General features: G+C 36.8%; 1 protein-coding gene across 3 annotated transcripts in view; it reads left to right on the top strand.

Moving 5' to 3' along the window:
- Positions 1–11,742, top strand: part of CTNNA2 (catenin alpha 2) — a 484,474-nt gene extending 472,732 nt beyond the window's left edge. For all 3 annotated transcript variants that reach the window (XM_059470196.1, XM_059470197.1, XM_059470199.1), the window contains one exon: positions 10,561–11,742. In XM_059470196.1, the coding sequence (XP_059326179.1) occupies positions 10,561–10,848 (288 nt within the window). In that variant the 3' untranslated portion in view covers positions 10,849–11,742. The remainder of the gene's footprint in view (positions 1–10,560) is intronic.
- The last annotated feature ends 1,611 nt before the right edge of the window (positions 11,743–13,353 follow it).

The following is a 13,353-nucleotide window of genomic DNA, read 5'->3' as shown; positions in this document are numbered from 1 at the left end:
ACAAAAACATTCATTAAATTGTTTGAATTCCTGGACCACTAGGCCAAATCAAAGGACAGCTATTTTTTCTTTGCAGATGTTGAGCACCTGCCTAGATTCACTGTATTATTTTTAGGATTCTAATGCAATTTAAGTTCTCTAAACTGAGTTTTAAAGGCGAGGTGCTCTGGCCCATCTCTGTAAAGAAAGAACCCATGAAAGATCTCGAGTGTTCCATGGTCTTCTTCACCAAAGGAATCTGAAACCTTTTGGTCCAGAACCTGGAATTAGGTAGATTAGGTGCAAGACTCAATTTGTGGAAATGAGAACTCTGAACACTTTGTCACCAAACGCACCAAATCAATGGATTTTAGGAACAGCCCTGTTTTTCCTGCTTTCTTTCCAAGGGAAATTGCTCAGTGAGAGGCATCTGAAAAAATTCTGGGGCTTCAAGTGACACCAGCCATTACTAATATTTAAAGACACTCAGTTTGAATTTTTCTAATGCCAACTAAGTGCATCAGTCAAGTGTGTGGCTAATCATGATTAATGTACACTGTTTAAATAAGAAATTTATATGAAAAAAGCCTCTGCAAATGCCTTTTCATTTCACCATACTTCTGAAGTCTATACCTTCATCTCCTTTACGTAAATTCTGGATTGTCTGGAGATGTGGTTGAATTAATTTGTTTTGTGGAGGGATGGTTGTCCTGAGGTGCAAAGCACAGGAATCATTTGGATTATTTGAGCCATTGAGAATATAAGTACCTCTGCATTTGTTACTCAGGGAAAATGCTGCCTGAAATACAGAACTGCAAAGGAAAAGAAACTCCAGGAAAATTTGTAATCCCTAACACAAGTATTTTCTGAAGAGAGTCATACTGGACTTCAGCAATTTCAGTGAGCTATTAAAAATTTGTCAAAAAAAGATTTTTTCCCTCCTTTTCTACAATTACTCTTTTTCCCCCCATTTGGATAGGACACCTGCTCTTTTAGCAGTGAAAATGAGATTGCCAACATCATCTGCACAGATCATAGATACATTTGTATGTGTACAAAGAAGGCTCAGAGGAAATATTGCTGCCTGCCATTGCCTCTGAGGAGGGTTTGGAAGAACCAGATCCAGACCTGGCAGAGTTGCATGGACATCAGGACAGGAAAAACAGTAAAAAAAAGTTTTCACATGGGAAATACTAATTAGAGATAAGGTAAAAATGTTTTAACCGGAGGCTGGTGAAATTCAAGTGCAGGGTGGAGTTATGTAGCCCAGAGATGTGAAATTATCCATCCTTGGACATACCTGAATTTCAGCAAAGTCCAGAACAACCTCATGTAATTCAAATTTTCAACAGGACATTGCACTAGATGACCTCAAAAGGTTCTTTTCATCCTTAAAGTACATTTGCATAATGAAACATGAGTAATAAAAATGAGCTCTTAGAATTCAGAGCAAGATTTTATTCATTCCAATTTATTCTCAATTTGCTGTCATCTTTACTTGTTCTTTCCCTGTGAATTGCAATGGCCTTTACAAATGTTTTTGTTCTGTTCTGGTTTCATTTGCTTGCACTAAGAACAGGTAATTACTACCTGTTTTAATGGTTTTTAATGACATTTAGTGTTAGCTAAAGTTAAAAATGTAATAACAGATTCATTTACAAATTGTTTGTTCAGTAATTGACCAGGGGAAAAAAATCCTTCTAGTGGGGAACTCACATTACTTACTGAATGTTGTTTAACCATTGATTGACTTGGCCAAATAAATAGAACAATTAACAATAATTTATTTGGTATAAAATTGTAGAATTTCCATTTAAATGTTTTGTTATATATGATTAAGCCATCTCTGTCTGACTGAAATAGAGATTCCCCTTGAAGACTTTGGTGGAGCTTTGATTTTTTTTTCTTTTATTTTTTTAAATTTCTTTGCACACTGTTGTAAAGTCCTAGAGAGTGCCCAGGGAACCAAAGAGAGAAAGGAATGTTTTCACTGATTGAGTTGATCAACACTGGAAGGACCTTCAGCTCCAAGGGAGTAAAATCCTTTTAGCACCTCAAAAATGGTCAATATCTTGAATGGCTGAAACCTTTGTCTGCTTCTACAAGACGTAAAATACAAATGAAAAACAACAGGCAAACTTTAGTAAGGAAGCAGTAGTTGTCCTGGTATCATCTTCCATTCTACAACTAGATTTTATTTTATTTTATTTATTCTGATGTCTTTGATGCATTGTTTCCAAGCTTTTTCCTGAGAAAAAACAGCTGTGCACTTATCTTCAAAGTGTCCCTGTGCTGACCTGGCAATCATGATTTTAGAGATAGAAAAGGAGCTGGAGGAGCAGATTTGCCTCAAAAACTGGCAGATCCTCACAGCTGAAGATGTGGAGATAAATCACACACAGATATCAGTCTGACACTGGTACAAATTAAAAAAGAATTTGGGGAAATGGCACATTTCTCAGCATTGTAGTCTTAAGTCCTGCTTTGTGCTGCGTTTCATTTTGTTTTCTTTGAGACAGAATCAGGAGGAATAGCAGGAGATAACACATTTACTCATGTAAAGCATAGAGTGTTTCTGTGCTTTATTGATTTCTTTTGTATCCAAAGTCTCCTGCATTTTATCACTGAGTACAATTTCCAGGCAACCAGACTTGATTTGGACTCATTTCAGGTAAGAGTGTTAGAAAGAAAGGGTTTTTTTCTTTTTATTGTACCTGTTCTGTAGATAAAGAACAAAAAGATTTGCTCCTTAAACTCAGATTGAAAGAGCATTAGATTATTTTGGGCTTTTAAAATATATTTCTATCTTCAAATTACAAGTCAGAACTCCAGTTGGGAGCAGGGAGATCTAGCACAGATTAGTCAGAGATCATTTATTTCCTCTTTTTGTTCAGATTTAGCTGCAATTGGATATGTAATGGAAATGTGTACTGATGTTTTTGACAGAGACCTGCCCTTGCTTTTCTGTGACCTCAGGTTCACACCATGTTGTGTCTTGGGTAGACTTCAAGCATGAGAATCCCTGTGTAAATTGGTGTAAATTGCTTTGTTGTTGGGCTTGATACTGAGTTTTAACAGACTTCCTACTCTTAATTTTCTTCAGGAATCCTCAAGGCAATATAAAAAATTCAGTTATAGCTGGAGTTTGCCTCTCCCATCAGATAGAGTTTGGACTTCATCTTGGTGCAGACTTTTTATCTTGTTGAACATTAGGTTTAAATCAGTCATACAAAATTCTATTTCCTGTTAATCATCCAAAGACTCAGAGAAAATTCCATGGGGCAGAATTTTGAGGTTGTAAATGTGGTTGTGCCAAGTTTGCTTCGGGGAGCATTGGAATTGTGATGGTCATTGGACACTCCTGCTCTTTGTCCAGGACATTCCACCCTTGCCATCTTCCTCCAGACATTCCTTCTCTGCAGAATGAGGAAGATTTGGAAGAAAAATGTTATAAATCATCCTGGCAGGAGACTCATTCCCTTGTTTCTCAGTTGTGAGTTGATGTAGAAAGTGTTTCATCCTCCACATTCATCCTTAGCAAAGAGAACGTGTGGTATAAACAACCAAATTTTCTGTCCCCATCTACAAAACTCCTTTAGCTTTATTCACTGAGGATTTCTTCCTTGTCCTCTAGAGTTTTTCCAGATATTTTGGCACGCAGATTGCTGTGAAATACTTTAATTCAGCAGCAGACTCTGAAAGCTCTGAGACAGTGCTGTAGCAGGAAAAAGACTGCTAAAGCAATTGAATTTTAAAAATTCAATGCTGTATAGGATTGCTTGTCCTTACAGAGGTTCTGGTGAGTGGTAAGAATTGTGGTACTGGTTTGGCAGCTTTTTTCTCCTGTGAAATGGTAAATAATGAGTAGAAAAAGAAAATTAAATGTTTCTGAGAGATTTTGTTATGGGTCAAAATAATTTTCCCCATTAAATTCTGAAATGAATGCAGTAAGATATTAATTAAATGTTAAATGCTGAGGAAATAACCTATGTTATATTTGGTAACTAGATGAATTATTGTAATTTCTTTTTCATAACAATAGTATTGGAGAAATAATTTGTTCACTGTAAATGCATTTGTTAAAAAAAAATAGTGTCTATCAAAATTTCAATAATGTGTTTTCCACCTTTGGGACCTGCAGGCTAGAGAGACACTAGCAATAATTATTTTCCAGAAAAATAATTAGCTAATTAGATAATTAGTTAACTTTCAGGTGTTTCCTATTGTCTTTTTGTCATTTCACCATTTCAGTTGTTAAAATATGAGCTTTCCCATTAAGTGTTCTTCTCAAAGCAAGTGAATTAGGATATCATTTTGCCATTTATCCTTTTGCTTCTGAAATACTAAAATATTTACTTGGAATAAGTAAAGCAAATGTAGAAATGCATTTCTATTATGGCTGTTTACCTTTTACTGAGAATGCCAGTTCTGGAAGTATTTTTATTTGCTTTTGCTTTTGCAAATTAGCGTACAGCAGTTGATAATGTGTTTTAAAGTGAGTATAGTCCATAGAAGACAGAAGATATCCACAGTTATTGCTGTATTATTGTGCTTTCTGCTGTCCTTGGATGTGGCAGCCTTTGTTTAATACAACCAAATGGGCTTGGGAATCCCCTGGGTTTTTTACCTGTAATTGAAAAAATGCAGATGAGGGTGGTTATTCAGTGGATTGGGCACCTATAAAACACAACTATCCCCAGAATGAATTAAATATTCATCATGTATAAAGGAGTAAGTTAATTGCAGTCAAATGTGAAAACAAATAGCTAGGAAAGGACAAGTACAATACAATTTTCTCTGTGTGGCTACAGATCCATTTTTAACATTATTAAGAGCACATTGCTTTCCAGACAAAGACTTCTTTTGAGAGAGAGGGAGATTTTCAAGTATTTAGGATAGTTTTCTCCAAATGGACTGCAGCTAGCAAGAGCCCTGTGAGACTGAAGCGCCCGACTGAAACAGCCCCTCATGGTGCTGATGAAGAGCAGATGTCTCCTTCCAAAGGGAAGGGAGCATCTCAACGGCAAACAGGCCATTCTTGCATTGGCTCTCTCTAACAGGTCGTGTTTTATGCATGAAATGTGCCACAGAAATGTAAGATGTAATTTTATAAATAAGATCTTTTTCTGGCATACCTCTCGCAGGTATGGATTTACTGTTAAGCGCAGCCGAGAGGAAAATGTTCTGTTGCACAAGAATGCAAGCTGAGAAATCCATACTCCTGATTTACCATCCAGGTTCATAATTGCATAATTGTAGCCTTATTTTCTCTGAAGACTGTTGGTTGACCTTTGGGGTGGGATAAGAGCAACTGTACCTTGTCCAGAAAAGTGTGAATTTCATTTGGAAAGAAGAAAGAAGGAATTCGCCCAGAATTCACAGAATCCTTAAGGGCTTGGCAGTGCATCAGTCACTTGCTAAAGGTGTACAAATCAAGTCTTATCCAAGAGTATTTGAGAAGCTACAGGTTTTATTTCAAAGAGTAAAATAAATTATATTTTCTCCTCCCAATCTGTACGAAGTGAATCAGACAAACTTTATTTATCAGCAGCTCCTCATGCTAATTTTTTATTTTCCTACCTTTCAAGGTCAGTAGGGGCTGTTATCAGCCTTCCTGCATAACTGATGCCCAGGCTCCCTGAATTGATGTGCACTAAAAATGTCCACTAGTTAATACATATTAAGCAAAACCATCCAATATTGATTTTACAATTTCAAGAAATAGAATCATTCTTTCATGAGTTCTTTTGATTAATTAATATAACTGCTAAATAAATAATTTCAGGTAATTAATAACTAAAATGACCTGCTTCGCTTCTCAGCCTTTAAGTTTTGTTTTATTTTTGTCTCACTTTTGGAACTTGAGATATAATCAGCTTTGTTACCATGTACTTGCTGATTTCAGTCAGTGAAAACTCATTTTTTTAGTCATTCACTTGAAAGTGGGAAAAAACAGAGCTGGCTGAGTCTTTCCCATTAAAGATGTTTTTTGTTGCTGAGTTTTTTCAAGTTTTTACCCAGTTCCTCAGTATTACTCTTGCATTGAGAAGAGGACTCAGTATCCCAGGACTGTGGACAGACAATAAACTGAATGTGATAATTGAACCTATTTAATCATTCTCCTCCTTTTTGTGTACTCAAGGAGTGATTGCCTGGGATCCTGCAGAGAATAAAGTCCTTTATTGTGTAATTAGGTATCATCTGGTGTAGATCTGGCCAGAATTAAATCTACATTTGTGGCTTTTAGCAGCTAATTAGATATCAATCTAATGACTTGACACTTTCCCAGTTGTTATCTGCAAATTTCATCAAATGATTGACTTCCTTTCCAAGATTTTAGTAGTAATATTAATATTGTGAAGCATCCAAATGGTTTCTCCAAGACCCCACTGTGAAATTCACTGCTGATCACTGATATTTTAATTTTTGTGTGTGTATGTGTGAATATCTACTTCTGGAGACAGCTGCTGGAGAATCTGGAATCCTTCTGTGTACGTGTCTTGTTAGTTTTGTGTCAACTGAGTTTTTAATCAAACTGTCATGTATTACTAAGCAAAAGACCTTTCAAAGATCCAATTATACCCACAGCACTATTTTAAGCAACTCAAAGTTTAATCATACCAAAATATGATGTAGGTCACTTTGAAAATATTTTAGCCCACACAACCCTTTGTTTACCACTAACTGCATTTCTTTCCTCTGTTTTTGGAGTCTGCCACAGACATTGCATCGTTTCATTTGGGAGTGCTGTCAGCTGAGCTGGCCTGTAATTTCACAGGTCATTTTATTTTCCTTGCTCAAATTTTTGGAGACTGGAAACTATCTACAATTCTTTTGATGTCTTCATCCTCTTTTCAAGGTTTATTAAAGTCAGCAGTAATAACATAAAATATTCTTAAACAACCAGCACTTACCCATTCTGTAGTTTTAAAGACTTACTCTTTGGAGTAAGTCTTACTTACTTATTGGAAGTACAGATTCCAATAAGTAATCTGTACTTACTCATTGGAAATACAGATTGGTTTGGGGTTTTTTCTCAATTTCCCTTAATTTTTATGGATATTTATTATTATAAGTATGAAGACATCTCTGGAAGTTAGATTTTCTCCTTTCTAAAACATAAATTATAATTCTTCCCCATTACAAGAGTGTAACAATGCAGGGAGAACATCTCTTTTCATTGCTTTACAGTTAAGGACAAAAATTTCCAGCTTTATTCCCTCCAATTTCTTCAGCTATTTTGTTAGTGCAATTGCTGGTTATTTTACTTAGATTATGCGTAAAAGAAGTGAGAAATCTTGATTATCTCAAGATTCTGGAAAATTCTTCAAATAGCACAGGAAAATTGCAGAACAGCTGATAAGCAGCTCAAAAACTCCTCAAAACCTGAAGGATCTTTTCTAGGGGGAAGAAAACCCTGGAATTATATTCTTGGCAGATCTTTTCCAACCTTAATAATTCTAAGTTACCAGGTGCAGTGCAGTTATTCTTACGTTCTTTATGAAATTTGAATTTTCCTCAGCATTTACTGAGTTTTGTGGGACAGTCACCTAAGTTTATCATTTATGGTAGAGAGAATTTTTTTTCCTAAAATCAGGCAAACATATTTTTAAAGAGGTCTAAGTAGCAGAACACCATTACTTCTTGCAGCAAGTCAAAGACTCTGTTGGCTGTTAGGGCCAAAATCCATCATTATATCTATAATTCTTTGGGTATTGCAGGGAGTAAAGGTTGCCTTCTGTACTGTGAAGTAATTTTCCTAGTGGTGCTTTTATTTGAGATGGTAATTTTCCTTCTTGTGATTTTTTTTTTAAATTAACATAACATTTGGAAAAGTGCACAGGTTTCTGTGCCCAGATTTTGTAAGGAATTAACTGAGGCCTTGATTCACTGCTGCCTCATTCCAGCTTTGTGTGGCAAAGCACAGCTTCAAGCTGGAGCAGCACAGCGGTGTGGGAAGATCTAAATGTTAATTGGGATGATGCTCATTCAGTTTAATTCTTCTTTGCTGAGCCATAACACAAGCAAGGAGCTGGAGGCTGTAAGAAAATCATGGGAAGTGCTTAGGTGGCCAAATTGGATGCATGGAATGACCACCAGCAGATTTTGGAGAACACTCACAGCCTCTGGTGGGGTTTTATGTCTCTTTTCTGGTTCCAGGATTTGGAAGTGTTTTGCAGGATAAGTGGATGTTAGGATTAAAGACTGAGTATCTGCATCTTAAAATGTGATTATTAATGGTGAAAACAGGGAATTTTTATCTACTCTAACAGCATATTGAAACTGAAGAGAGTTAAAATGGCATCAAAATACAAAACCTGGTTTCCAAAAAGGTGTCATTGCAGCCTGCATCTGATTGTGAAGAATGGAAGATTCTGCATGCCCTCATGACTACAGTCCATAAAATTGCTGATTGCTGTGTTCAAAGGTGTAGCTTGAACTGTGTATGGGTTTAAACATCTAATTTTGGTGCCCCCTCATTTTAAAATGCTTTCTTTAATTATTCTGTTTCTTAATATATGTAAAAAAGCTACTTGTAGTGTAAAATGTGAAGCTGTTGGAAACCTTCAGCAACCAGAATTCATTCAGGACTGTGCAATAGAGGCTCAATCCAGTCCGTTTATCCACACTGATTATGAAGTAAACACTATTGCATGGTATCACTTTATATTCAATATCAATCCACCAGTGTTTCAAAAAGAATCATTTAACAATGAATAATGCTTGATTGTAGATCTCTGTAGTAAATTAGAATATCCTAATTTAATAGAGTGTGATCTGGTATTTGCCAACAAACATTCAGATTGCCTTATAAATCATGCAGCAGTGTGGTTATAGAATAACACTAGACTGGATTATATTTCATTACTCCCTATTGAACAGTCATGTTTCTGCCATGTAATGTAATTTTCCATCTTTTAACTTCGTTTCTTTTACTAACAGAAATACAAATTAGTCCCAGGGAAAAATATTTACTTGGGGCAGGCAATTAACTGTGCATTTCAGGGAATGGCACCACGTGCGTGAATGTCATAAAAATGCTTTTTCTTTGTTTTCACCTCACTGTATGTAGCTGTTTATGTGTTTGATGAACTATAATGAGTTTAAGGCCAGAGCAGAGGAAATAAAACACCCCAGGTAAGTATAGATTAATGTGGTTTCAAGTACAGGATTTTTGTAATGTCTATTTTTGTTCACATCAGTCACTGACCCTTCAGAAGGAGATTTCTCCTGAACTCTTCTGTTAATGATGCAAAATGCTTGAGGTGAAGTATGGTGTGGCTTTTGTTATTGCCCTGTGACTGTCCTGCTTACCTTGCTTAGCATTTATATTACACAGCCATGTGCTCCCAAAATAGGGAGCAGGAAAGGTTTGGAGTGACACAGGCCATTTGTACTAATTAAAAATAGCTAAAAATTTACTGAACATGTGGGGTGGAATCAAAGAGGTAAATAAAGGTAATACTATATCCCATATCATTCCTACAGTCTGGGAAAGGCTTGAGTAAGCTTCCATGGTATATCTTTATCACAAAAAATATGTATTCCACTCTTGAGTATTTTAGGAAAGGGATAATTTAACATCATAAGTAGTAACCTGGCTTGCTACAGTCCTTAGGAGCATATTTTTAGGATTTATTACTTTCAGAATATCCACTTGGATCTGGCAAGTACCTGATTCACGTTGTGGATCATTGAGGCATTGCCTTGGAAGTCCCCATTATATGTTGAAATCCTTTTGAACATTTTGGCCAGGGGTGTGTGCTTCACTTCAGTGTGTGATGGAAGCTTGCTGACTGGAAGTGCCAGTGTTTTGAAGCTCAGCAAGTCCTTGAGGGCCCTTACATCCCGAGGACACCCAGGAACCTCAGGCACGTTCGTGCATGGGAGGAGCACAAAGGCACAAAAAGCCTGGTAACCACAAAGTAACGTTCCTTGAGACCAGGAGTAACTCACACATTGCAGGAGCTGCCAAAACCTGCAGCTAACTGTCTCATCTTTTCATTTCTGTAGGGGTTTCAGAAGCTCCTTTCATCTTTTCAGATGGGATTCTTTAACAAGCTCAGTGCTGGCCTCACACTGTTGCTGTAGACATCACTGGGGTTGTTATCCTGGGCTAACAGGAATAATTAGAACAAACTGGAACACTTGGGAAAAATCCCCGTTGACCTGTTTTGCAGCTGACGTGTAACAGTAAATTTTTAAAGGTTTAAGTAAGAAGTAAAGGGGGGTTTGTGAGAAAACAGAAAACTTCTTAAACTGTAGAAAAAGAATCAACAACCAAAAAACTCACAAACAGACAAAAAAAGAAAACCCAGACAAGACAAGGTTTTCCTTTAGCTTATTAAAATTTTAATGTGAGGTACCACAGTCTTACCTTTACTGTTCAGTGCATGATGTTGCCAGTGCTGGATACTCCCGGGTACCCTGAGGAAGTGGATTTGTTCCATCTTTAATGAGATCTGGGAGGATCCAGGCTCCAGTGAGGAAATGCCCCAGTGATCCAGCCGTGGAATGACCTTGCTGTATTTTGTTTTGGAGTAACCTTGCTATATTTCATTTTGTTTTCTGTTTTTGCAGCTGGACAGTGCCACTTCTCTCATCCAGGCAGCTAAAAACCTGATGAACGCTGTGGTCCTTACAGTGAAAGCATCATATGTGGCTTCTACTAAATACCAGAAGGTCTATGGCACTGCTGCAGTGAACTCTCCAGTTGTATCTTGGAAGATGAAGGCCCCCGAGAAGAAACCTCTAGTAAAGAGAGAAAAACCAGAAGAATATCAGACAAGAGTGAGGAGAGGGTCCCAGAAGAAACATATTTCCCCTGTACAGGCCTTAAGTGAATTTAAAGCTATGGATTCATTCTAAACCACTGAGCTTTACCAGGAGGGTTTTATATTCTTTTTTGTATGCGTACCTGCCGACTTGTGTGCGTCTGGCATGGGGTGGGGGGGACAAAGTGACAATTTGCATGTGACCTGAGACTCTATTCCAGTAAATAACTCTCTGCAGTGCCCAAAATTCAGGGCATTGCCTTCTGATGTTAAGTGGACTTAACTCCAAGCTTCCTTTTTAAACTAAATTATAGCATTAAATTGGCCAAAGAATTTGCGTCACGGGGGTATACGTGTGGAATAAATGATAAATTCAAGTCTAAACCCCGAAATTTTTATGCATGCAAGAAACATTAGGTTGGCAGGTATATTAAGTGAAAAATAAAAAAAAAAAAAAAGGAATTGTAATGGTAGACCATAAAGCTTGTATTGCTTCTGTTGCAGTGCAAAAATGTACTAGCCAATATGCTTCAATGTGTGGCCCAATAATTAAATGATATAACTTTTAAGTCATCTTCATTATAGTATGTGAATTTTTAAAACAGATTCAAACTAATTCATCTTAAAAATGCTTCTTTTGAACCAGATTTTGTTCTTTATATTCTAGTAGTGTTATGACTGCTCACATTTCAATTAATCCCATTAATATGACCAGAGGTTTACTTTTGCCAATTGAATTCCTTATGGTGGAGTATGAAGCACAATATGGTGATTGACATTGCCTTTTATATTATGATTATTATTCTGATTATTATTATTATTATTATAATATTAGTAATAGAAGACCTGGTGGTGGAATGTTTAGAGACACGGAAACTGACAGTGTGAGAATTTAGAGGCAAATATGTAGGTGTAGCTTGGATTACAGGTATCTGACATACCATTGTAACCACTAACTCAATAAACTCATTTAGCCTTGGAATCCTCACTCTGGCTCGTCTCCTTTAATGCACAGGAATGATGGTGGTCACAGGGGTCTTAGGATGAGGGAAGAGACGAGGATCTGACTCCATGTTTCAGAAGGCTTGATTTATTATTTTATGATATGTATTACATTAAAACTACACTAAAAGAATAGAAGAAAGGATTTCATCAGAAGTCTGGCTTAGAATAAGCAAGAATGATAAGAAAGGTTTGTGTCTCGGACTCTCTGTCCGAGCCAGCTGACTGTGATTGGCCATTAATTGGAAACAACCACATGAGACCAATCCCAGATGCACCTGTTGCATTCCACAGCAGCAGATAATCATTGGTTACATTTTGTTCCTGAGGCCTTTCAGCTTCTCAGGAGAAAAAATCCTAAGGAAAGGATTTTTCTTAAAAGATGTCTGTGACTCACAGGTATCTCCTGAATCATAGTTGATGTATAGAGTTACTAATTCTGCTTTGTGCTTCATTTCTATTCTTAATTTTTGTGAATTTTCTCATTTTTTAATAACCAGAATAAGCCAAACATGGTCAGTGAGACAAAACCAGAGTTTAAATCTGAGACAGATTTAACCCTCAATACATATGAGACATATGTGTCATGTGCCATGAAATTATTTTTTTAAATGCAACACCACAGAACAATCATAAAGAGAATTCAATTTATTCACCTGTAAGTTTGGCACTTCACAACCTTGGAATCACCTATTTTGCCATGCTTTACAGACCTGTACAAAGTCCACTGCACAAATATCTACTTTTATTCCCTTTTGACACCAACAGTTACTTAATTACAGAGCCTGTTATTATCATTATCAAAAAGTCTGGGTGTATATATCAAAGAAAACAATGAGCATCTATTAATTTTCCTTGTAATTAGATAATCAAGTTAAGGGAACATTTGTGGATTTGAAACACTGTGATAAACACTGAGCTCCAGCAACAGTGACAAGTGTAGCCCTTGCAGAGTTTTTGAGAGATGTTTGGATGTTGTCTCAGATACGCTGATTATTCCTCAGAATAGCAAAGCACCAAATTTTGTTCTATTGCCCTCCTACACAGTCTATGTAAAGAAATGTACTCTCAGAGGTCTTTTAGGAAATTACTATTTTTGCTTTCTTTAGTTGTGCTGTGTAATAAAAGCAGCTCCCCAATCAGAGCTGGAGAGTGTAGGCATGACCAAAATATTTGAGATGTGGGGAAGTCCTTGCAGAGCTTTCCCTACAAAGCCCTGGAGTCTGACATAGGCTGACATTGCTTGTGGTAACAATTAACCCTCTAAAAGTAATTGGGATCTTTACAAATGAGGCTACAGAGACAAAAGGCAGATACAGAGTCTAAAGACAAAAATAGCAAATAACAGACAAGTAAAAATGTCCTGGCAGGCTGTATGAAAAAGGAAAATAGGCAATGTACCATGAAGGAAAGTAATAGCTCTTCTTCAGAAGTGTTTCCTCTGAAATTCTGATGGATTAACTCAATGGTTGCTTTAAAATGGTGCTGTTGCTCTAAAAGGCATCTCAAATTTGGAAAAGTTTAGAGGAAAGCACGGAGTCTAATGGAACCTGTGAACAGGTGGACTCTGCAGTTCTGGGGGCTCCATGGATAAAGA

Source organism: Ammospiza nelsoni, chromosome 4, assembly GCF_027579445.1.
Source record: "Ammospiza nelsoni isolate bAmmNel1 chromosome 4, bAmmNel1.pri, whole genome shotgun sequence".
Lineage (NCBI taxonomy): Eukaryota > Metazoa > Chordata > Aves > Passeriformes > Passerellidae > Ammospiza > Ammospiza nelsoni.
This window is presented reverse-complemented; position numbering and strand designations above follow the sequence as displayed.